Source organism: Marmota monax, unplaced genomic scaffold (genome assembly GCF_021218885.2).
Source record: "Marmota monax isolate L192 unplaced genomic scaffold, Marmota_monax_Labrador192_F-V1.1 WCK01_AAM20220418_F8-fsc00147, whole genome shotgun sequence".
In the NCBI taxonomy this organism is placed as follows: Eukaryota; Metazoa; Chordata; class Mammalia; order Rodentia; family Sciuridae; genus Marmota; species Marmota monax.
The window spans coordinates 4460918-4487240 of NW_026693552.1; the positions used below are offsets into that span (position 1 = coordinate 4460918).

The window sequence follows — 26323 nt, forward strand, 5'->3', positions numbered from 1 at the left end:
GAGAATTCTATCTTCTTTGCTGAAGAAGAGTCAGATGTTATATCAAAGTGAAAGAAAAGGGAGATAAATGCACAAAGGACCTACTGCCAGGAGATCACAGCTTAATTTTATAATGTAGGGAACTTGTGGGCAGGGAAAAATTAAATTGGGTATATATTCCTATGAGTTAATGGGAGGTGTATTCAAAATAATAAACAAGAGTGGCTAAATCTAGAACATGGCATAAACTGTATACTGCATATACTATGTGAATCTATCACTGAGAGTATTCTATACAATACTATATTACTCACTCAATAAATACTGAAAACTTTGTGCATGCAAATTGTATTGAAGTCCACAGAAGACACAGACTTGAGTATCTACTATCTAGAAGCTTAATGAATTTATAGTGTATTAAAGAGTTAAAGGTGATGTACTATTAACAGTAATGTAAGGATACTGGGCACACAGATTATTCAAGAGGTCTTTGTAGTAACTTAGGTGATCAGAGTTTGAAGGAGGGAGCTGACAACACAAACAGATGGCAAGGGAAGGACTGATAAGCCACTGAAAATAAGGATCAACAATATTCATTTGGGAAGACAGAAGAGAAATACCAAAGATTATATAATAAGGTAAAATTTTATTTACCTTGTGAGAGAGATTATCAAGGGAAAAAAAGCAAAAAAGGTGATTTTGGAATGCAGGTGTGGGTAAACTCTTCTTCAAAAGAAGTGCAGCAAACAAAACAGCAGATAAGCTAAGGTACAGAAGAAGAAAGATGAAGAAGAATCTGTCTAATGGTCTTAATAAAGGAAGAAATTAGGGCACTTCTCAGAGCGAAGGAGCTAGGGGGCCAGAGCTTTCCAAAGGAGCACACTAGAGCATAACAGACTCAAATACTCTACTACAGTAATATAAAAAATGCTAATTTTTTTCAGAGGCACAAGAAAAAAATGTTATTAAAAATATACCTTTTTTTGGCACATGGTTGAAAGTAGTTTTTGATGGAGTTTGTCTGCTGCTGTTGAGAAGACCAATCTCTACTTTTATTTACACCTAGGAATTTGGTTGGTGAAAGCTGATAGTTTGGGACTTTTGTCCTAACCAAAGTGTTTAATACTATATTGTTATTATTGGAGCTTGTTTTGGAAGGTTCCTGTACAGTGAATGTTTCTTGTGAAAGCATTCTGACTTCTTGTTCCATCTTGGAGATACTTATTTCTTTTGGCCTTTCATTCAAAAACATACTGTGGAAAAACAAAAGAACAGAAGGTAAAGTTCATAGCAACTTTTATGTAGAAACAAAGATCTTTAAATAGTTCTACTGTAATATAACTTTATAAGATTATATTTAGATAATAATTTGGGCAATATATTATCCCAAGAAAACAGCTCCTCTGTCATCTAAGTGCCTTGAAAAAGGTTGGTATCTTACTCTTCTTCATCCCCTATAACACATATATAGAGGCATATTCTACCAAAACGACTGTCAAGTAAACAAGGAATATCAACCTAGTATCCTATTATAAATGAAACTAGGTGATAATACCAGGTAATTTTTATTTTGTTGAGAAATTTTTTTTAGTATTTTTATGTAAAAGTACCTTCATAAAAACTGGAAAATTATAATAAACTCCTATTATTCCTATTATTATAGTGTCACATATAATAGGGTATTTAGATCACTTTAGATGAACTGATATGCATCTATCCAACCTTTAAAAAGTTAAATCTGGACAGAATATAAAACATGAGGGTAGTAAAAACTAAAATAAATATGATCTAATATAGTGATATCATTAAGTACATTAATATAAATACTTCAATATGGAATATTTGAAATACACCATTGTAAATGAAAAATAGTATAGAATACAAAATAGCTAATCCCATCCATTAAAAAACAAAACCAAACCTACAATCCCTCTTCAAATAACCACTGACATGGACAAATATTAATAACTTCATGGACAAATATTAACTATTCAGATAGTTAGCAGACCCTATCAAGTATCTAAAAAATTAAAAGTAATATTTAACTATACAAAATCATAATACAAGACAGATATACACATGGTACCATCTCCATCTTTTTAGGGGATACATTCCAAGACATTTCTATAAATGCATGAAACCAATGGTAGTACCAAACTATATAAACATTTTTCCTATACATATACAACTAAGATAATTTACTTTATAAATTAGATAAAGAGACTAAAAACTAGTAATATAATTTATGACAGCAGACTATGATAAAAGTTACACAAATAGAGTGTCTCTCAAAATACTGTACTCAGCTTTCTTGTGATGTGAGATGAATAATGTTTATGTGATGAGATGAAGTAAAAGATGAATAATGTAGGCATTGTGATGAAGAGTGAGGATACTATGTAAGGATTAGACAGAAGTACTGCAATACCAAGACAGTCAGTTTGATAACCATTATGATTACCAGTGACCAACAAACAGATGGGTAGCATATTGAGTGTGAATTTCCTAAACAAAGGGATGATTCACATCCTGGGTAGAATGGTAAAAGATTTCATCATGCTATTCAGATACAAATATAATTTAAAACTTGCAAATTATTTATTTCAGGAGTTTTCCATTTAATATATTTGGACCACAGTTTACCACAAGTAACTAAAACTGCAGCAAGTGAAACTGCAGATAGGTGGAGACTACAAGTTTCAAACTTACTTCACCAGTTACAAATGAAGTACTATAATTCTTTTAGTTTTCCATGTATGTTTGTAAGGTATGAAACAAATTATCCTATGACAGGAATTAACAAATTACAGCCCATAGGCCAAATCAGGTCTGTTATTTCTTTTTGTAAATGAAGTTTTATTGGAACACAGTCACATTCAATTATATGCTGGCTGTCTCTGACTACTTTCATGCTACAATGGCAGAGTTAAATAGTTATAATAGAAGCCAGTGGCCCACACTGCCATATTACTGCTGGTCCTTTACAGAAAATTTGTTGATTCCTGTCCTACGGTATGATTTTTCCTGGCATCTCATACTCCCAGACTTTAACTCCTAAGAGATGACTTGCTAAAGATATTGACTTGACTTCTTGAATATTCTATTAACTTATTCATAAAATAGCAATAATTTTTAACAAAGAAGCTTTACCATGTATCTGCTTGCTCTGATTCTGTGTCAGCTACATATGCTGTAGTATTCACTGAAGCCACTGGCATTAGTTTTTTATTGACTGACAAACCTTGTGAAAGGCTGGGTCCCGGAGTCGTTGTCTTTAATCCTATAAATCATAAAAGTGGAAAGAAAAATATCACAACTACTAGACACGAGATGGACATTTGATCATTTAAAATTGTTAAAACTGTGCCATGCTGAGAGGATTAATTAGGTAATATTGCACCTGGTTGTCTCTAGTCAGTGCTCCCAATCATCTCACACTATCATTTCTCCAAACTTCAAACATGAAAACACAAGCGCTTTGTACTGCAGTGTAGTAATGTCTTAACAGGTTTGACCTAAGAGTCAATTTGAATTAATTACTTGCTATATGACCACTGGCTAATTTCTTAAACTCTCTGTACATTAGTTCCCTCATCTATAAAATACATATGATATCCTCTTTCTTCACAGGATTATTTTGCAAATTAAACTGTAGCAATGTATATAAAATGCTAACTTTGGTATCTGCACCTCAAAAGACAGCAGTTATTATTACTACTAATAATTATTAATGACCTACACACCTAATTAATTCCTGGTCATTAGGCCCTAAATGGTTCACTTCTTCCAAAATGTAGCTTAACACATTCCTTATCCATTTAAATTAAGATTGTCGAACACTCAGAAGGTACATGGCCCAACTGCATAGGTGCCATTGGATGGACTACAGTGTAAATGATACTCCTGCCCCCCGGTAGCAAATAATGATATGATACTGTTCTCTAACTTGTCTATTAGCCAAACTCCAATAACTCTTCATGAAATAAATATAGAAAGAAACCAGAAAGCAAATAAATGTGCACAAGAATCAGACTGAATGCTTTGGTAGCTAGGCAAAGAAGAGGCAGTGATTAGAGAGAAAAAATGAAAATATTTTTAAGGTAAAAAAAGCCAAGAAAACAATAGAGGAATGATCTTTATAATGGCAGTATCAATTTATTTATAAAAAAGAGATAAAAGGCAGAGGAATATACACTCATCCTTAATTATCCACAGATGATTGGCTCTAGCACTTACTCTCGACTCACCCCCACCCATGTATACTAAAATCCAAAATACTCAAGTCTTATATAAAATGGTATAGTACTGCATAAAACCTATACACAACTTCCTGTATACTATAAATTAACTTCTGAGGGCTGTGGCTGTGGCTCAGTGGTAGAGCGCTCGCTTAGCACGTGTGAAGTGCTGGGTTCAATCCTCAGTACCACATAAAAATAAATCAATAAAATATTGATTTTAAAGTATTGTGTCCAACTACAACTAAAAAAATATTTTAAAAAGTATGTACATGTTCAGTATAGATAAAATAGATATAATATTTTTGTTTCCCAAATATTTTTGACTGAAGAATTTTTGTTAGAATTCTCAAATGTACAACCTGGGTAAACAGAGGGCTGAATATAATAAAGGAATAACAATGATCATCTCTGAGTAACTCCACAATAGCTTTCTACTGATAACCTTACTTCTATTTTGGACCCCTGTAATCCATTCTCCACACCAGAGTGATCTGTTCCTTCTGTGTGGGATTCTATGCCAGATTCACACATAATTGCCTTTTCTCATCAATCAGGCTGCATGAAGCTCAAATGTCACATCTTCAGTGAGATCTTCTCTGACTACCTCTCTAAAACCTGTTTCCAGTCACTATCACATCACCTTGTTTTGCCTTCCTCTTTATACATGGCCCTATCTGGAATCATGTGTGTGTGTTTTTCTGCTTGTTCACTATTTGAATCTTGACCTTTAGAGTAAAAAGTTCACAGGAATAGTGCTGTTCTTTACTTTATTCACAACTAGAATCTTCAACATCTTAGAACAGTGATTAATACACAGCAGAAATACTTATTGAATGAATAAACAAATGAATACACTGTTGAGTTTTAAAGGAAAGTGAATACAGTCATACCTGGCAGGTATAACTCTAAAGTGCATATAATCTATCATCAATGTACATAATAATGTTGCTAAGAAACCAATAAGATAATGCTTTACTTACCTGTATTGGGTTGGCCCCGAGGATCACAGTAATTTTCTGTAGTCATGAAAATAACTGCCAATCCAATTTCTGCTTCAGGAATAGGTCTAAGACCTTGCCTATTAGAAAAAAAAAAAGTTTAAGCATAACAATATATTAAAACAACTTTTATTGAAATGGTGTCAAACTGAATCAAATTTTTTATCCTCCCAAAGTCATATCAGAATTTTATGGTATGAACAGACTCTGAAAATACATAGGGCACTAGCTTACTCACTGGGAAACATTATTAGGGCAGGTCCATCACCTGTTAGTAACTCAGTTAATTTCGCTTGTAAACTAAGGAGCTAGGGGAAAGAATACATATCTTAATAGTTCTAAAATTCAATAATTTTCAGAATAAAAAGAGTAATACACAGATGAAATAACATGAACTTTTTTTTAAAGAGAGAGAGAGAGAATTTTTTTTAATATTTTAATATTTATTTTTTAGTTTTCAGCAGACACAACATCTTTGTTTGTATGTGGTGCTGAGGATCGAACCTGGGCCGCACGCATGCCAGGCGAGTGCGCTACTGTTTGAGCCACATCCCCAGCCCACAACATGAACTTTTAAAAACAAATTTATGATTACTATGATTCTAAGATAAAACTTAATAGAGAAGAAGAAGAGGAGGAGGGAGAGAAGCACAAATAACTATGTGTAAGTTACATCTATACATGTGTATAAGTTTAATAAGTTAAGTCATTTTACCAAATTTATATATATTAAGATATCTTAATAAAGGAATCTTCTGACGAATTTATTTTCTTTTGTTCTGTAATATGAATGACTGATTTTATAAAACAAGCAATATTCAATCAAATTTTTAAAAAATATTTCTTTTTAGTTGTAGGTGGACACAATACCTTTATTTTATTTCTTTATATGTGGAGCTAAGGATTGAACCCAGAACCTTACACATGCTAGGCGAGCACTCTAACGGCTGAGCCATAACCCAGCCCTATTCAATAAAATTTTAAAATAATTTTTAAAATTTAAAAATTTTTAAAGCTGTACCTAAAATTTTAACAAAAAGCTACATAATGTCTTTTAATACTCATTGTAAAGACATTTTATATGGTTGTATTAGTCTAAAATACTTAACATGTTTTTTGTGTGTACCGATTCAATTATATGTGCAATCATAACAATACTACACTAAAAAAAACCAAGATTTTAAAAAGCATCATAGCCTGGCTGGGCATGGTGGTGCACTCCTGTAATCCCAGTGGCTTCGAAGGCTGAGGCAGAAGGATTCAAAGCCAGCCTCAGCAACAACAAGGTGCTAAGCAACTCAGTGAGACCTTGTCTCTAGATAAAATACAAAATAGAGCTGGGGATATGGCTCAGAAGTTGAATGCCCCTGAGTTCAATCCCCAGCAACCCTTCCCCACAAAAAAGCACCATAGCCTGGAGCAGTGGCACACACCTATAGTCTTAGCAACATGGGAGGCTAAGGCAGGAGGATACCAAGTTGAAGGCTACCCAAAGCAACTTAGCAAGAGTCTGTTTCAAAACAAAAATAAAAAGGACTAGGGATGTAGCTCAGTCCCTAGGTTCAATCCTCTGTACCAAAAATAAATAAATGAATAAATTAAAAAATTTCAAATCAAAATATCAAAATACTAGTAAAAACATATAGATATCTTTTTGATCTATGAATAGATGTTATGAACAAAACAAAAAGAGTGCTGACAATAAAAGGATATTAATTTTTACTATATTAAAATTAGATGTCTTTTCTTTTTATCCCACTGCAAAAGGTAAGTTATAAAGTGGTAACAGATTTTGCAATGCACATAAGTGAAAAAAAGAAATATAACATCAAGAAAATAGAAAAACTTGCTATAAATCAAAAAGCACACACACATGGAAACCTGTATATGTTAACTGAAGCTTTATTGTAACAATAACTATGCACAAGGCAAACTTCCTTCAATGGTGAATGATTCAAACTATGGTATTCACACCATGGAATATTACTCAGCAATAAACAAGTATGAACTATTGATACAACCTATTAATCTGAGGATTTTTGCTGAGTGAAAAAAAGCCAATCCCAAAAGATTACATGCTCTTGGTTTTCATTTAAATACATTTTATTTAAAAGACATTTTATTTATTTAAAAGTGCTATACAAGGCCCTGGGTTGGATCCTCAGCACCACATAAAAATAAATAAATATAATAAAGATATTGTGTCCAACTACAATTAAAAAAGTAAATATTAAAAGAAAAAAAAAAAAAAGACAAAGTGTTAGAAACAAGCCAGGCACTGTGGTGCATGCCTATAATTCCAGAGCCTCGGGAGGCTAAGGAAGGAGGATTGCAAGTTCAAAGCCAGTCTCAGTAAAAGTGAAGCACTAAGCAATTCACACTCTGTTTCTAAATAATATATAAAAAATAGGACTGGGGATGTGGCTCAGCAGTCGAGTGCCCGAGTTAATCCCTGGTAAACCCCCGCCCTGCCGTCGAAAAAAAAATGTTAGAAACAAAATAAATAAGTGGTGGGCATGGTTTCAGGATGAGGAATGAATAGTGGGAAAGGAGATTTGGAGGTGGATATAGTCATAAAAAGACAATATGAGGGATGGAACTATTTTGTATGCTGACCCTGGTGATGAATATAGACATACATATGATAAAATTATATAACTAAATATACACACACCAATGACTAAAACTGAGGAAAATAAAAATAGGAAAATATAAACTGAGTATAAAGAATATTGGGTAAATTTGTAGTAAAAAGAAGAACACAGGGCTGGGAGTATAGGTCAATGGTAGAGTGCTTGCCTAGCATTTTCAAAGCCCTAAACTTCACCTTCTGCACAAGAAGAAAAGGGAAGGAAAAAAACATGATTAACAGAAAACTGGACAAGAGACATAAACAGGTATTTCACAAAGCAAGAAAAACAAATGTTCTATAAATGTGTGAAGAATTAAGTATCACTGGTGATCAGAAAAACACAAATCAAAACCACAGTAAGCAATGATTATAAATCCATTCACCTGGTAAAAATGAAAACATGACAATACCAAGTATTGAGGTACTGGGGTGTGAATTAGAACAAGATATATTCCATGCTAATATAATTATGTGAAAATGAATTGAACTGTCCTGCATAACTAAAAAAAAAAACTATTTAAAAAAGCCACAATAAAACTATACATTAAAAAAAGATGATATGCATCTAGAAGGATCTCTTCTATTGTGGGTAGGAATGTAAAATGAAAAACAAAGTTCAGCATTCATATAATCCTGCAATTCTAGTCCTAGAAATGTGCATGTGCACATTGTATGTACACATAACACAGACTTTTTTTGGTATTAAGGACTGAACTCAGGGATGCTTAACCACTGAGTCACATCCTCAGCTCTTTTTTATTTTGAGACAGGGTCTTGCAAAGTTGCTCAGTGCCCTGCTAGGTTGCTGAGACTGATCTCAAACTTGTGATCCTTCTACCTCTGCCTCTAGAGTCACTAGGATTACAGACAGGAATGGGCCACCATATCTGTTGGCTAGAAATATTTTTTAAAATTTTATTCATTTGTTCTAATCAGTTATACATGAAAGTAGAATGCTATTCAATTCATTATAAACAAATGTAGCACAATTTTTCATTTCTCTGGTTGTGCACAAAGTAGGGTCATATCATTCGTGAAGTAATACATGAACCTAGGGTATTTAAAGATGCCCATCTCATTCCACCATCTTTCCTATTCCCATACCCCGTTCCCTTTGCCCAATCAAAAGTTCCTTCACTTATCCCATGCCCCTCCCGCCCCCGCCGCATTATAAGATTAGCATCCAACTAACTAACAAAAAAAACTAGAAATATTTCTAAAAGGAAATCTTGGGTCTATGGTAATGGCTAAGTGGCAGAGTGCTTGTCTAGCATGTAATATAAAATTCCTGGGTTTGACCCTCAGTTCCATGTAAAAAAATAAGCTAATAAAACAAAATTAAAAAAAAAAAAAAGAATCTGTACCAGTACCAATAGGGAAGGTACAAAAAATGATAACAGTGTTTAAAATTTTAAAAATCTGGAAACAAGGTTTCAAAACCAGATAACAAATCTGGGGGCTGAATAAATGAACTAATATATGCACAAAGTGAAACATATTCTACAATAGAAACAAATAATTTACAACATGTATCACAATACTTACAACATAACATTGAAATGAGAGAAAAAAAAAACAAAGATTACATGTAGCACAATAACCATTTTATAAAGTTAAATATAAGAGACATATACAAATCCATATTAGGAATACATTAAAAAAACTATAAAACTACACAAAAGCAAGCAGGTAAATTGAGTGTGGTGGTATATGCCTGTAATCCTAGTAATTTAGGAGGCTAAGGCAGGAGGATTGTAAGTCTGAAGGCAGTTTAACAATTTAGCAAGACTTTCTCAAAATAAAAAAAACTAAAAAGTGCCCCTAGGCCAGAACCCTAATAACATGCACACATACACCCACTCCCAAAAAGTACAAGCAGATAAATGAAGATCCCAGGATTCAGAATGATCAACTATCTAGCATGTATTATAAGTGGCAGATTTTAAAATACTTATTTCAGTATTAAAAGTAACTAATTATATAATTATTAAATCAAAAGATTTTATACTGTGTATGATTTGATGATGACAATGTATCATTTATAAATTCATCCAATTTTGTGCAAGCCTAGGAAATAGATGAGGGAAGGAGATGATAAAAAAAAAATAACTAGTAACAGGCAGAGTTCCCAAATTTCATCTAAGGTTCTCAAAAAATACAGTACATTTTTGTTGTAGTAGTAGATTGGTGTAACTTTGTTACAAAATCTACTTTTACAGTAGTTAATACATCTTCAATAAGTAAAATACTTACAGGACAGATGACTAAATTTTAACTTTTTATTTAGAAAAAAGCCAATTCCCATAATCAGAAGGACTTCTGGGAAAGGAAACGTGTCTTTTGGAGAAAGCTGGCTGTGGACTTTCCATTTTGGGACTCAACTACTTTTTGCTGGTGAAAAGAAATTTAATCAACAGACTGCCAAGTCTGGTATTTCTATTAGTTTTTGGCTTCAACAATGCTAATATTATGATTAATAAAGAGTTTAAGGAAGTCAAGTGTGGTAGTGCACACTTGTAATTCCACTTCATTGGGAGGCTGAGGTCAGCGTATCAAAAGTCTAAGGCTAGCCTGGGCAACTTGGTGAGATCCTGTCTCAAAATAAAAAATAAACAGGGTTGGAGATGTGGCCGAATAGTGGAATTAGGTTCAGTTCTCAATACCACAAAAGAAAAAAAAAGTGTATGGAAACAAACACTTGATTGTAGCTCTTTTATATTCTCCTTCCCCACTATAAACACCATTCTAAGGTATGTGACATTTTCCACCTACTTACCCATAAGAACTCATATAAGATGGATAGAAATTTTATATGCATTTTAATTGGTAATAAACATCAAGGGGCAAATACATTTCAGCTCCAATTTCAGAAAAAAAATCACTTTCTGAATGTTCACTTTGCAACATATTCTACAGAAAAACTTAATATTACTTTATTAATTTAAAGAGAAGTTTCTACAAATTGTATAGTATAAAAAGGCAAACAATCTTGAGATCAAGTTGTTATGTACACAGATATTCTATTTCTAGCATATCAAGTCACAATCAGTTCTCATGTATATTACAGGTTACATCCTTTATAATAATTCTTCTATCTGTTAAAATGAAGCACAATAAGGAAAATTACATATAAAATCTCCTCCCTGCATTTTTTCTCTTAACTAATGAAGAATAATTCTGTACCTTTGGAGCACATCCATAATTGAATGGACCCATTTTTTCTGAGAATCAGGAATTAATATCTGTGTATTCGTTATTCCTATATCAACAACACAAATTCCAGGAGCTGAAAAGAAACTATCTTCTTCTTCATTTTCTTCTGTTATCAACCTAGCTTCTCCACCTCCAAAAATGACTGCTGAACTTAATTTCTTATGCTAAAAATGAAAAGAAACATTTAAAAAAGTGATGTAACATTCGTAGTTCCTTTTTTTTTAGTACATTCTTAATATGTAAGAATTTGATTGGAGATGTGAAGTAGAATTTGTTCTACTTGCTGAATAGGCAACTTGAGGTTCCACTTTGGGAAAATTCTTGGTTCAGCAGGTGTCTCTGCAGCCCTCTTAATAATTCCCTTGCCTGTACTTCATCACATTTACCACACAGTCTAACTTACCTGCATAATTCTCTACAACATAAACTCTTGGAATCTCCATTTTGGTACACAGAAGACATTCCATGGATGTTTACCAACTGAACAAGTTAAGATATAAGTTTTCTGTCCTCTCCAGTTTATTTATATAAGCTTAACTGGTAATAAGAAATACTGTAATCATACACAGGATTACCTGGTAGGTTCTGGTGCCTGGGCATTTTTTTATTGTACTTCACAAAGCTACACTAAGCTCCCAAATGAAATGCTATTAATAACTATCATGAAAAGTATTAACGAGCCCTACTCTGTAATGTTTTCTTTGGGAAACGTTACCTGTTTGGCATTTAGAAATATAAATGTTTTCCCTTTGAAGATTTGTTTTCTCTCCTGTCGTTCTGATAGATCAATATTTTTACTTCCAATAGTTGGTTCATCAATAGGTGGGTAAAAACTGTAAAAATAATTAAAGAATACTTTATATACCACTCTGTATGTTTACTATTAAATTAGTAAATGATGTGACTATTTGATAGTAGAAAGACTCAATTTCATTAATACTATCTTAGTATTTAATAAAACAATTAAGAGTTCTATCTGGCACAAAATGACAAAACTCATCTAAATCCCTTTTTAAAAAATATGGTGAAAGGTGCCACATATTACAGCAGAATTGTCTTTATTTTCTCAAAATAAAAATAATCCAAGGTAGATAATCATAACAAGATATAAATTAAATATATATGATTCTAACAGATTACATGAATTACAAAAGGTTGAAAGTTTTGTGGCAGATCTCCTCCTATCCAAGTTCTACAAGGAAAACAAAGAAGGCACATAACAGTAGTTCGTTGCAAAAGTGAGGAACAATGACCTTGAGAAATTATGCTTTTTATAACTAGTTATAAGCAAGCCTGCTCTTTGCCCCAAGAGGGAGACATTATTTCATTTCTCAAGGTTTCTCACTATAAACATAACTTAGAAGTGGACTGTGTAAAGGGATGTCAGGGATTTATATTCTTGGCATATCTAAGAAGTTGGGGATGAATGCAAGAGACCCATGGAAAATGGGTCCACAGTGTTAACCCATTGATGTCCTAATAGTATCTTCCAAAAACAATACTTTTTTGAAATAAGGTAATATATTAAGCACTCCGTAAAAAATTAAAAGCAAGTCCTTTTCTAAGGAGTAATGTCCATATGTTCAGACATATAGAATATTTTAATAAATGTCCCTTGTTAGAATACAGATGATTAAAGTTAAATACTCCTTTTAAACAGAATCTTTTAAAAATGACTTCATCTACACTAGCATCTCGAGGATGGTTTATGAAATGAATTATCACAAATCATGTTAGGTACATGAAACTGCAACTGCTTTTTGATGATAGTGCAAAGATACAGATATAGCTGAACTAAACAGGACTGCACTTTTTCTTGGGTAAAAATATATTTTGCCTCCTAACTTAAATATAGGATTAGTAATCATGCTTTTGCAAAACTAAAGAAGCATTATTCATGTAATCAAGAGTCACTCAGGGGCTGGGGTTGTGGCTCAGTGGTAGAGCACTTGCCTAGCATGTGTGAGGCACTGGGTTCAATCCTTAGCACCACACAGAAATAGATAAATAAATATAATAAAATAAAATAAAGGTATTAAGTCCATTTACAACTAAAAATATAAAAAGTCACGTAAGTTTATTTCCTATAAACTTTGTATCATTTTTATCACTAGTTTCCTATCGTTTCTATAACTAATTAATGCTTTTAAATAAAATATTTTTTTTCTACCAGTAACTGAGTACCGAGAAATTTTCAACAAATGTATCAAAATAGATCCAGATAGGTGTAGAAATCTATTAAGGCAAATGATAGGCATTTTAAAATATTAAGAACCTGATCATCAATGCTCATCATCAAATATGGGCTAATATAATAGACTTTCCTGGTTAACAGTGAATTAGGCATTATTCAATCTTATAGTACCTAAAAATTCTGCCATATAGACTGTAATCTACTGACATGCATTTTTAAGTAAAGAAGTTCTTGTGCTATTAAATTGACTAACTATACAATCCGAAAAATAAAAAGCCTAATATCTTCCTTCTCAAGGACAATATATATTACTTCTATGCATCACTAACATAATAGAGGGAACAAATCTTCTAGACTGATGGTTCACAAACTTGACACAGCATCAAACTAATAATAAAATAAAGCTTTTATGAATCTTCCCATATATTGTTTCAATTAGCAACATGAACCATTTTTTTAAACAAGGTGACATTCTCAGACTTTAAATACTGTATACTCTTACTAATACTTTTAAGAACTCAGCTGGACAATTATGAGTCTCATTTTTGAAATGAGATAACTGAAGCTCAGAAAAAACAAGCTCTATGCTCAAGGCCATAGCTCTGCTACTATTTTTTTTCTGTGCTACATGGCTCCTGAAGACGGTTGCTGCATCATGCATTTTCAGGGGTTCCTCTTGCATGATGGAACATATGCTCTTCTGACCAAATCTCAAGGCCATGTACTCTCCTTCCATTTTTTTCTTTAAGTAATTAGTATTTATTTAATGTTTGTTTTATGAACATAAGAAACAACCAACAAGGAATTTGAGGAATCCTTTCTTTATAAGCTAACAACAACAACAACAACAAAAACTGCCATTAGCAATACTGAATTATAACAGCAACTATTACATACTAAAATAGTCATCAAACAGGGTATTAGTCTAAATAAAATCAGTGCCATCTATTTTATATGTCCTATCTTGTTATATTATATTTGAAATACATAATGTACCTTTCAATTTGTGGAGGCTGTTTCTTGGACTGAACTGCTTTCAGAAATTCAGTAAAATATTCTGGCTTTACAATTGGACGTCCACAGATGAGTGCACATATTGTCTAAAATGAAGAAAATATACATAAATATATATGATCATACATCAACTTTTTAAAAAAAATAAAATGTTTTAAGTTATAAACTAGAAAGAGACTGTTCTATATTGTTTTTCCTTTAGAGTCCTAAATTTATAAAGGAAGCACAATTTATAAAATGTATTTGGTTATTGCTTAGTTTTAGAATACAAGTTACTAAAAAAAATCAACCATTCACAAATTTAATTTAATAATTGCTTTTGAGGGGGTGGTGGTGGGACATGTAACAAAATATCAATCAATTTAAAACATATTCCAATTTTAAAAACATTAAAATGTGAAAAGCATATTGTAGACCTAAAAAAATGCATCTGCTGCAGAGGAGACTATTAAGAAATAAATAAGCCTCAAATCAGATACAGTCACAAACTCTGAAAAGATTTGAAACTATTACTATGAGCAATGGAAATGAAAATGCAGAAGACTGGGCATAAATCTATGAAATAATACAGCAAGAGTTTATAAGGATGTTATTAATAACAAAGGGTCTGGCCTAAACAGGGACAAGCAGATATAGGGCACATCTCAAGAACAGAATCTGAGATACTAACCTCCAATATGAATGAAATAAATAACTTATAGCATGAAGTAGTAATGTGCAATTCAATACTGGATTGAGTAAACCATAACTCATGTGACTCCTGGAAAATTATTTAATTGTTCCATATCTCAATTTGTACTTCTAGGTTCTCTTTTGGTTCTAACATTCTATAATTTTAACAATATAAGTTAATTTGCATTTTGGAAAATTTTTCAAAAAACAATACAATGACCATGTTTTCTTTTTTGGCATATGATTAATCAGAAATATGGAAAAAGATAAAAAATATTGAAAAAAGTCATGTTAATGTCTAATAGAGAAAGATTCACTATTCAGTTCTGTCATGGAGTCAGTATAGTTTCTCAAGATAATCTAACTGCCTTTGATCTTGCTTTACACCTACCACACAAGTGTATGATTGTTTACTCCATTTCCTTAAGTACCTTTACTATCTTAATGGGGATTTCCTGGAGCCCATACTCAAATATTCCAATCACAGTAACAGTATATTCCTACTATAAATTAATAGACATTCTGATTTATGAATCTACCATCTGTGGGTTTATTTGTATAAATTAGTACTACGGAGGCTATTCATGTGCTGAATATATGAATCAATTTCATAAACTTGCAACAATGAAAAATTCTTGATGAGAGGTATCCCCAATCAAGGTACAAGTTTAACTTGAGGTTTGATCTAAGCTGCAAGCCTATGACACTTCTTTAGAGTAATGCTTATATTTAATTGTATTAATTATATTGAACATTAAAATATTTTTGAATCATCTCTATATAGATATTAACCTAAAACAATCCCACATATCTATAGTTAACCTGTTTAAAAGGAGACGAATCACCTCCCAATGTCATTCTTCAATTAGATTTGGACATAAACAAATCTGAGGAAGATGCAAAATCTGAAAACATACCAAAATATATTACTGTTTAACATATAATCAGCATCTTCTAAAGGTACACATCTACATATCTTTAGGTTGTGAAGATTTATTAATGTAAAACTACATAAAAACTTAAAAAGTCTTTGTGATTAGGGCCTTAAATCAAATAAATACTAAAATACTAAGAGAGCTTCAAATCACAAAATGATATCAGAAACTGGAGGAAGACAACTTCACAGAAGAGACATGGCATGCTAATTTTGAAAACAAGCCTCTTTGCTTTTAGACAGCACAAATTATGAACTCCATTAAACTTCATGGTGAAAGGATAACACAAATCCTTTTGAAAATGCTAAATCAAAATCTGAAATCTAATTTTATGTGCTTCTGCTTGTCTCAGATAATAAACAGGTTATCCAAAAAGCCATGCGAACCTAAATAAAGCCAGGGAGTGGAAATATACAAATCTATGACTAAGAGATATGATAGTTTCAAAGCAAATCTTTTTCAAAGTCTGTGTATAGGTACAGGCTAGATGTGGTGGCGCAAGCCTATAATCCCAGCAGTTTGGGAGGTTAAGGCAGGAGGATCACAAGTTCAAAAGCCAACCTTAGCAACTTAAGCAAGGCTCTAAGCAACTTAGCAAGACCCCGTCTGAAAAAAAAAAAAAAAAAGGGTGGGTAATGTGGCTCAGGGATAAAGTGATTCTGGGTTCAATCCCTGGTACTGAGAAAAAAACCAAAAATCTTAGTAGGTGAGTAAGCTTAGGTTTATAGAACTTAAAAAATTTTAACACCTACTTTAATGGTAACTTTAACTGACATCATAACAAGGTGAGTACATTCTTCTGTCCAGTTGTTTACAGTAAGTCCTCCAAGTTGCAATATAGCTTGATTTAAAGCAGTTTTCCCAGAGACATCTAAACAAGAAGAGCATGCAACCAAAGGCTCATATTCTACTCTGTAAGTGAAAATAAGTTATAAAAGTTCTATTATTATAGTTATAGACATGGCAATTTTTAGAAATTTAAACCTTTAAGCTCACATCACATTTTTATGTATCATTAAACTTTATAACCTATGAAATTATCATTTCCTAAGTCTTGAGTTCCAGTAAAGATAAAATGATCAAAGTTAACATTATACTTTCACCTATGTCAAGCAACTGAACTCCCATTATGGTTCTCAGAGCCTGCACAAACTGCCATTCACTTTTATCACTACCTATGATTGACAAATGTATAACCACAAGGGTTCACTACTGTGCTAGGAACTTAATTATATTGATACCCTGTTTTCAATTCATTATCCATAAATACTCTTATCTTTTAGAACTATTTGATATAAAATAAAACTGTTCATTTTAATGTCAAATTTAAAACTTCTCACCTGAATTTACTTTCAAATACTCCAAAGGTAACCCTATCTCCTGTCTTCAAAGTTTGAGAAAGGCCATTCTGCATTTTTTCCTCATTAACAAAGGTACCATACTTAGAATTATCTTTTATCGTTAATGTAGGGATTTCATTTATTTGACTCTGAAAAAAAAATCAACAAATAATTTATAGTCTTTTACCACTCAGAAATTCAATTTTCAAGGAAAGGATTTCAAAAGATGAATAACTTTTTGAACAAGCAAAAGCTAAGTACACAATATAATTTAAGGTTGCCTTCAGGAATAATCACTGAAGTGGCAATTAATAATTTCTTAAGAAAATTTCTTAAACCCAGATTACTGCTTTTATAACATATATTGGCTTTTTTTAAAATCAGTGCAATTATATTAATAATCCTATGTTATAGGATTTTCCTGACTCTGATTTCACACATTTTAGAAGTTTTTGTTTTGGGACAGTTTGTTTCACATATAATATGTCAGTTTCATTTCCAAAAAATTCTTTTTTCCTTTTTAAATGATCAAAATCACATTGTAAAAACTGGTCCAATAAGAATAAAGAGTTAAAAGCTAGAGTTTCTTACTTATAGTAATAATTTACTTTTTCTGTAGGAATTTCAATAATGTTTCTCTATACCTAAAAGAACAGACACAAAACCAAAATATCACAAAATGACCCAGTTTTTGCTATATGTGGTCACTGCTCAAAATAATGGATTGCCTTTTTTTAGTACCACAAACATTATTGTGAGCACAGGTATTTATATACATTTCTCTTTTCATACATTTGTATCCATGGTTGTGATTAAATAAATCACAAGCGATTTGTGTTATTAAAATAAATCATCAAGGGGCTGGGGTTGTGGCTCAGTGGTACAGGCTTACCTAGCATGTATGAAACATTGGGTTTGATCCTCAGCACCATACAAAAATAAATAAAATAAAGGTATTGTGTCCATCTACAACTAAAAATATTTAAAATAATTAAATAAATAAATCACCAAAGCTATTCAAAGGAGCTGTGTGGCATACTTGAGAATTATCTTTCCTTGTACAATAAAATGATTTTTACTGTGAAATTTTGTTTTATAAGGGAAATGCTTGTGTCCATAGGGAGAGTCATGAAGGTCCAATCATTCACTGTTCTATTCCTAGACTTGGTATGATGACTGATACACATTACCCACTCAATAAATGTGCTGTAATTTGGATCTGGAGTGCCTCCCAAAGGTCTATGTGTTCAAGGCTCAGTTATCAGCCTATGGTTCCACTGGGAGGTGGTGGGATCTTTAAAGATGAGCCTAATGAAAGGAAGTATGTCCCTGAAGAGGACGTTGGAACCTTGGCTCTTGCTCTTTGTGCTTCCAGGCTGCCATGGAAGTGAGTAGTTACCTCCACCAAGAACTCCTACCATAATGTACTATGAGGTAATGGGTCCATGGCAATATGGCAAAGCAACCATGGACTCAAACTATGAGCCAAAATAAAACTTCTTCTCTTTAGATTTCATCACAGTGATAAAAAGCTAACACAAAATGTTAAGAAAATAAATACAAACATGCTCTACTTCCTCTGAGTTTCTAAATCACTAAGAGTAAGTTACTAACACAGAAACTTCAAACACAAATATCACTGGTACCACTGCCAACTATAAGGATTTTTTTTTTTTTTTTTGTAGTATTGCTAATTAAATGCAATGTTAGCCAAGTGGTCTGCCACAGGGCAATACCCCCATCCCAAATTATAAGTACTTAATTTTGTTAACATTAAGATAAAAATCCAGGGGCTGGGGTGTGGCTCAGTGGTAAAGCGCTTGCCTAGTACACGTGAGGCACTGGGTTCAGTTCTCAGCACTTCATATAAATAAATAAAAGTCCATCAACAACTTAAAAAAATCCAGTTCTATGAAAACAAAAGGTCCAATGAACTTTCATATGCACCAAGATAATCTGTAATGATTTCAGTTGCCTTACTTCAAACTAGTGAAATAAAATTAGTAACATACCAGATTGGTTAGAGAAAAGTTAGCTGTTAACACAGCATGATTTCGACTGATTGACTGATCCTCTTCAATTAAAATGGCACAGTTTTTCCTTCCAACAATGTACTCAATACCAGTCAAAAGTCTGCATGGTTCTCCTAAGCCAAAAAAAAAAAAAGAAAAAAAAAAAGTAAATTGAAGACACATGTGTAAATACACATACATACATATATGTGTGTACAGAAAATGTGATGTCAAATATTTAAATAAAACTTTTGATGTTTAAATGTTAATCAACTTTGTTTATATCAAACTTGTGTTTTCTAATAAAGCCCCATAAAGGACAAAAAATAATTCCTAAACAGATGAAAGGCTATATCATTTTTCTAAAGGGAAAACAATATTGAAAGAAGTAAATGTTCCCCCTAATTAACTTATACATTTAATGTATTACCAAGAAATCATAATATTGTGTTTGGAACTCAATTACATAGATTCAAAAATTTATTAGGAAAGTATGTTTAAAAGTAGCCAAGAAAAATTTGAATAGTATTACAGGAACTTGCCCTATCAGACGGCAATGTATGCCATAAAGCCATAGTAATTAAAAGGTATGAAAGTTACAATACAGCTATACAACTCCTGGTAAAGTCAGCATGCCCTGCATACCCATGTTCACTGTGGCACTGTTCACAATAGCCAAAATAGGGAATCAGCCTAGGTGCCCATCAAGAAATGGATAAAAAGAAAATACAGTATATATACAAAATGAAATTCATTCAGCCGTAAAAGAATGAAATGTTATTTGCAGGAAAATGGATAGAAATGGAGGTTATCAGCCAGACACAGAAAGATTAAGTACTACATGTTTTCTCTGATATGTAGAAACTGGGCGGGGCTGGGAGAGAAAGAAGGAAAGAAAGAAAAGACCTGAAAATAGTAAATGGACTGTCAAGAAAGGAGAAGAAAATAGGAGGGTATTAAAGAAGGTTGACAAAGCATCACATGTGTAGCCAGGTGTGGTGTACACCTGTAATCCCAGCAACTCAGGATGTTGAGGCAGAAGGATCACAAGTTTGAGGCCCATCTGGGCAACTTAGTGAATTAAAAAAAAATAAGAAGAAAATAAAAAGGGTTGGGAATGTAGCTCAGTGGTAAAGTGAGTTCTCTTCCTAGTACAATTAAAAAAAAAAAGATAATGCACATATGGAAATGCCACAGTGAAACCCATTAATTTGTACAATTAATAAAACTAAATGATTAGAAAAAGCCTTCAAACATAAACAGGTACATAAAAGGTCTGAAATGGATTAGGAGTAAATAATATAGATCAAGGCAATAAATTCTGGATGGGATTCAAGTGCAGATTTGGGGGAATTCTGTTTTTATGTTAAACATAGCATCAATAGGAAATGATTATTAGTTTTAAAAACACATTGTAAATCACACATTGTTGGAGTAACAGTATGTTGGGGATTTGTGAAATTTAGCCTGGGAGCAGGGGATTCCATTACCACAATTGTAGGATGATTAGAGCAGTTATATTAGACAAGTTGGAAAGGAGCCCAGGAAAGCCCTGAACTCCATTCTGGAAAGCAGTTTGGACTACATGTCCTGTTAATCAGATTCTTAACCTGGATAGTTTCAAGGAAAAACCTTTGTTGTTTACCACACAACACAAACTGGATTAGGGAATTGATCTATAGCTTGCATCAGATTATGATAATAGTTCATGACACTCCACTACAACCTAACCTGAGTATCAGTCAATCAGACTGCCTGTCAACTGATCAGACCATGGTTACTTATCAGGCAAATGCTGAGGTGGAACCAATCAAGCTGTTTTGTATGGCTTCCTTTCCTGTCCATAAACGTTGCCTGGCCAAGAGGCTGAACGAAACGCTCTGAACATCTACTCATTTAAGGTTATGCTTGATCCACAAATCCTTATTTCTTCAAACTCTGCTCAACTTAATTTGTTCCAAGTTTATTTCTTTCAGCAATGCTAGGGTCTGGCATAGGCTAGGAAAGCATCCTATCACTTTGAGACAAGGTCTCCCTGCACTGCCCAGACTGAATTCAAACTTGGCAATCTTCCTTGCCTTGGCCTCCAAGTAGGTGGGAGGGATTACATGGATGCACTATAGGCCCTGGCGGTCTCTTAAGTTTTTCTTATAACACACCTACAGGAGACCTGAGAACCAGTCAGATTTTTTTTTTTTAAATATTTATTTTTTTAGGTGTAGTTGGACACAACGTCTTTTATTTATTTTTATGTGGTGCTGAGGATCGAACCCAGGGCCGCCTCCTACGTGCTGGGCAAGTGTTCTACTGCTGAGCTACAACCCCAGTCCCCCAGTCAAGTTTCTTTAAATGAACATAATCATAACTTGTCCACAAACACAAAATTTGTGGACAAATCGCAGTACTCCAAGCCACAGGGATGCCCTCTTCTATGTATTTTTGTTCTAGTTATCTTCACATTCCCAGACATTATCAATTTAGCCTCTTCATTGATTTTTTTTTCCAATCACAATGTAAACTTTCCGAAGACAAGACCCAATTATAGGTACTTGCTTAACTTTCTATCAACGAATAACAACACACAGGAGGCAACCAGTAACTTATGAGGAAAAAATCTCTACTGCTAGAAGTTCAGGAAAGGGGTTGGGGAATCAACTTTTCCCACTGTACAGCTATTTTGGGGGAAAGGTCTGAAACAAATCTGAAAGCATGTTTTCCTGTGTGCCACGTGGTTCTTCAAAAAAGAAAAAAAAGAAACGCTTTGCCCCAGACAGATCGCTTCCTTGTCATCCTGTGGTCTGGCTTTGTTAACTTCCTGGTGATCTCTTCCTAAAAGCCTACGACCAGGTGTCCCAAAAGGAAGGCGTCCGGGGCTCGCTCCATCAGGGCGCGTGAGCAGGTGCTGGTTCCCGTCTGGTGTGGACTGAATCGCCGCACCGTCCCGGAAGAAAATGCGGCGTCCTCACGCAAACTTCCGACTTTCGCATCCCGCTTTCACAGAATCCCAGGGCTGGCACAGAGGCCGCGCCGGAAGGCAGTGAGAGCGGACCGGAAGCGTCGCTCCGCACACTCCACGCAGCAGCTGCTCCCGGGAAAGCCGGGTCTCTATCTTTCCCTTCCACCCTTACCTCGGACCGGGCCCGCAGCGGGAAGGAGCTTCCACATGGGTCCGGCTCCTCAGGACTGGAGTTGACCACCGGCTGCCTCGCAGCGGATAGCGGATGTGCACGCGATCACAGCATGGGCAATGCGCGGGAACCCTAGGACGTGCGCGCTCCCGGCAGTCGCGCAAGCCCTGTTGGAAACCGAGGGATGAGGCGGGAATGCTATTGAGCGCTAGGGCGCCACCTGGTGGTAAGGAGCAACGCAGTATGAACTGAAAGGTGTTGCATTAAGAGAATGAAAGCCGGGTTTTATTTTAAGGTGTTCATAAAATATAAGATTTTTTTTTTCTGATTGTGAAAGGAAATAATTTTTAAAATTAGCCCTAAAGCAATGTGATGAAGTCTTCTGATCAAATACGCTAACTGATCGTTTAGTTCCTTGCATTTGCAATGTCTTAAATTTCGGTTGTTACTTAGATCAATAATGATGAAGGTAAGGATTTTACCTGAAAGGCAACTCATTACATTAAATATTTTTTAAAGTTTAAATCAATTCTCCATTTTATCAGGTTCCACTTTCATCTAATCCCATTCTAAGTGCTGAGCAGACTACATTTCCAACTGTTCTTTTACTGGCCCATCATTCCCTAAGAGGATACCATTCACCTCTTGCACATTGCCAAATAAACATCTGAGATCACATTTTTGATCATGTAATTTCTGGTTGACAAAAGCGGACTGTAACAGAAAATAAAAACATGCCACTTTAAAAGCTTAGCTTACCAGTCTTTGTTACCAACATAGATGCAAAAATCCTAATACAAGATTAGTAAATTGAATCAAGTGGTATTATAAAAAGAATAACCACACCCAGGTGGTCTATATTCCAGAAACAGAAGGGTGGATTAACACTGGAGGAAAAAAAAAAATCAGCATAATTCACCAGAATAAATTCTTTAAAAAGGAGAAAATTTTCTGCATCATTTTAGTAGATGCAGAAAAAGCATTTGATAAAATTCAATACTCATTCATGACAAAAGCTCACTGAAAAATAGGAATAGAAGGATCATTCTTGACCTGATAAAAGACATCTACAAAAAAATTACAGCTTACATTATACTTAAGATAAATTATTGATCATTTTCCCTTGACATCAGGAATGAAATAAGAATCTATCTGTTCTATTCTTATTTCCTTTTTCTTGCTACTCGGAATTGAACTCAGGATTTTTTTGAAAAGTGCGCAGTAACACTTGTTGTATAGTTCAGCCTAAATTCACTTGGTAATTGGGATAACGGTCTGTGGTAGCTAATTGATTTGATCCAAAGGAAAAATAAACTTCTCCTAGCTTAATGATAGGAGATAGGTTTGCTGTTTGGAGTCAGAACAGTCAAATATTAGGTTCCTATCTTCAAGGTCTTCCTTGAGAATTCTTCCATGTGGATTATATTTCAAAGGGATGGCTTTCATGTCCTTGAGAAAGACATTGCTGGGTTGTAAAGGTAGCAAGAGGTTGTGGTAGAACTTTTAGGAGGTGGGGACTAGTGAGAGGAAGTTAGGTCATTGGGAGCATGCCTTGAAAGGGATATTGGGACTCTGGAATTTTCCTTTCTCTCTCTTTTACTTCCTGGATGCTATGAGGTAAATAGACCTCCTCAACCATGTGCTTCCTCTGTGATATACCATGCCACTACAGGCCCAAAGGAACAGGGCCAAGTGACCATGATCTGAAACCAAACCAAGCCTTTGCTCCTTATAAATTGTTTATCTCAGGTATTTCGTCACAGTGATGGAAAGCTGAATAATACAACCTGTCATTGTAAATTCTTTATCTTTGAAATGTATATAAAATCTTTCTTTAAAAAGGCTAAGTAAGCCTCTTGCTAGCTTTTGGTCAATGCCTTGGTAAAAGCATTATTGCCTCTTAATTACTCTTAATTACAAACCTGATATACAGTACCCAAAATCAGTTTACAAAAATGTATTTGAGCAAAGTCACAACTTTTCTGGCCCACTCTTCCCCTGGGAAGGTTCCCTTCCTTATTTTTTTCCCCATGAGATAGTATATTTTCTTGGTAATGATCTTGTTAAATTTGCTTAATAGTTACAGCCTGTTATTCCATAAAAAAGAAACATTATTATAATAATGATGTCAGAGTTTCTCCTGTAGTTTTTGATTAACAATGGTCCACTCTTTATGTGCATAATAGTGTTTACTGGTTGTTGATGTGCTGGGCTCTGTTCTAAGTGCTTTAAGTACATTATCTCATCTATACCCAGCTACAACTTTGTGAATTCTTAATATCTACATTTCACAGATAAGGAACTCAGGTTTATAACCTGTTAAAACATTACACATCTAGCAAGACATATAGCTCACTTTGAACCTCAGTAGTTGATCAAGTCTACACTCCACCTGAGAGCAAGGGTGCTAGAGCCAGACAGAGTTGGGCTCAGATTCCATCTGATTCCATAAGTTGAAAAATTTACCTAACTGCTCTCTACCTCAGTTTCCCAAATGTTGATAATAGTAGTGTACACTTCATGAATGCTTATGAGGATTAGTGAAATACATTTATAGGATGTTGAACAGTCTGACATCCAAAACAATGTTGAGAAATATTAGCTTCTATGAGTAATAAAACCTTTCCTCAGCGGCTGCCAAGGTGCCTGGTTCTTCGGATGAAGCTAAGGCCGCATTGGGGGGAGGCCTTCATTTCATTTGGCGATTGACACCATGCCTCACAGCACCATGGCCTCGGTCTCTGAGCTGGCCTGCATCTACTCTGTTCTCTTCCTGCACAACAACAAGGTGACTGTCATGGAGGATAAAACAATGTCCTCATTAAAGCAGCTGGTGTAAATGTTGGACATTTTTGGCCTGGTTTGTTTGCAAAGGCCCAGGCCAATGTCAACATTAGCAACTTAGGGGCTGGTGGGCCTACTCCAGCAGCTGATGCAGCACCAGCAGGACGTCCTACTCCCTCCACCAGGGCTACTCCAGCTGAGAAGAAAATGGCAGCAAAGAAAGAAGAATCTGAAGAATCTGCTGAAGACAGATAGTCAAGACATTTTTGACTTAATTCTTGTAACATGTTCAATAAAAAGCTGAACTTTGCTGATAAAAAAATAACACAAAAACAAAAACAAAAAACCCCAAACCCAAGCACTGACATTAGTTAGATCCCATGGCTCCTAAAGGACAAAATTTGTTGCTTCTGGAATGGCATTTCTCTTTCATGTCTCTAGTCTATTCCTTACTAGCTCCTATGGCTGCTACAAGTTTTTCTCTAAGTTATTTTTATGGTCCATGTTTAGGAAATGGCAATAGTATCAGTACTTAGTCATTGGATAAATGTTTGTTGAAGGGTCACTATTGTGCTGAATCTGGGAGATAAAAGAATGGTAAATTAAAGCTCCCCCCTTCTGAAAATCCCCCAAATTTAATTAGTAATACCCTGCTGTCTACTGGAAGCCTTACCAATAACATGAACAGTCAATTAGCACATACTTTGTATGATTATGTTATAGTCAACAAAAAACATGAGAAGAGATCACTTTTTACTGCAATGTGAACTGCAGATCAACTAAAAGATGGTGACACCCAAGCTCACAGAAATAGCAAAAGGAAGTGGCTATAAAATTTTCAAAGTAATGTAATATGTACTACAGTTAATTTTATGCAGCTGTGATTTCAAACTGAATCTTTACTGGTTTTTCATTTCTGTTGACTACAAATGGCACCATGTATGGTTCATGTTTGCACGCCTATTTTAACAAATTTTAACTTTAAAAATAGAATTGTGAGAGGGGTGGGAGGGGAAAGGAGGGGGCAGGGGGGGATGGTTGAATGTGATGATCATTATTATCCAAAGTACATGTATGAGGACACGAATTTGTTTGAGTATACTATGTATACAACCAGAGAAATAAAAAAATTGAACTCTATATATGTAATAAAGAGTTGTAATACATTCTACTGTTTTATA

The 26323-nt window shown here is 34.1% G+C and overlaps 1 protein-coding gene and 1 pseudogene across 5 annotated transcripts in view; one reads left to right on the forward strand and one right to left on the reverse strand.

Annotated features, from left to right (window-relative positions):
- The window catches only part of Nbn (nibrin), a 35089-nt gene extending 12571 nt beyond the window's left edge, over positions 1 to 22518 (reverse strand). For 2 of the 5 annotated variants that reach the window (XM_046458621.2, XM_046458620.2), the window contains exons 1-10: positions 22359 to 22518; positions 19231 to 19364; positions 17219 to 17367; positions 16631 to 16790; positions 14254 to 14357; positions 11779 to 11896; positions 11034 to 11227; positions 5201 to 5298; positions 3130 to 3259; positions 957 to 1232 (exon numbers count right to left, since the gene is read on the reverse strand). In XM_046458621.2, coding sequence (XP_046314577.1) covers positions 957 to 1232; positions 3130 to 3259; positions 5201 to 5298; positions 11034 to 11227; positions 11779 to 11896; positions 14254 to 14357; positions 16631 to 16790; positions 17219 to 17367; positions 19231 to 19364; positions 22359 to 22395 — 1400 coding nt within the window. In that variant the 5' untranslated portion in view covers positions 22396 to 22518. Of the gene's footprint in view, positions 1 to 956; positions 1233 to 3129; positions 3260 to 5200; positions 5299 to 11033; positions 11228 to 11778; positions 11897 to 14253; positions 14358 to 16630; positions 16791 to 17218; positions 17368 to 19230; positions 19367 to 22358 lie in introns of those variants that run through there. The other 3 variants (XM_046458622.2, XM_046458623.2, XM_058583711.1) reach the window with 3 other exon arrangements.
- An 11-nt stretch (positions 22519 to 22529) lies between these two features.
- Positions 22530 to 26132, forward strand: LOC124102358 (large ribosomal subunit protein P1-like; annotated as a pseudogene).
- The last annotated feature ends 191 nt before the right edge of the window (positions 26133 to 26323 follow it).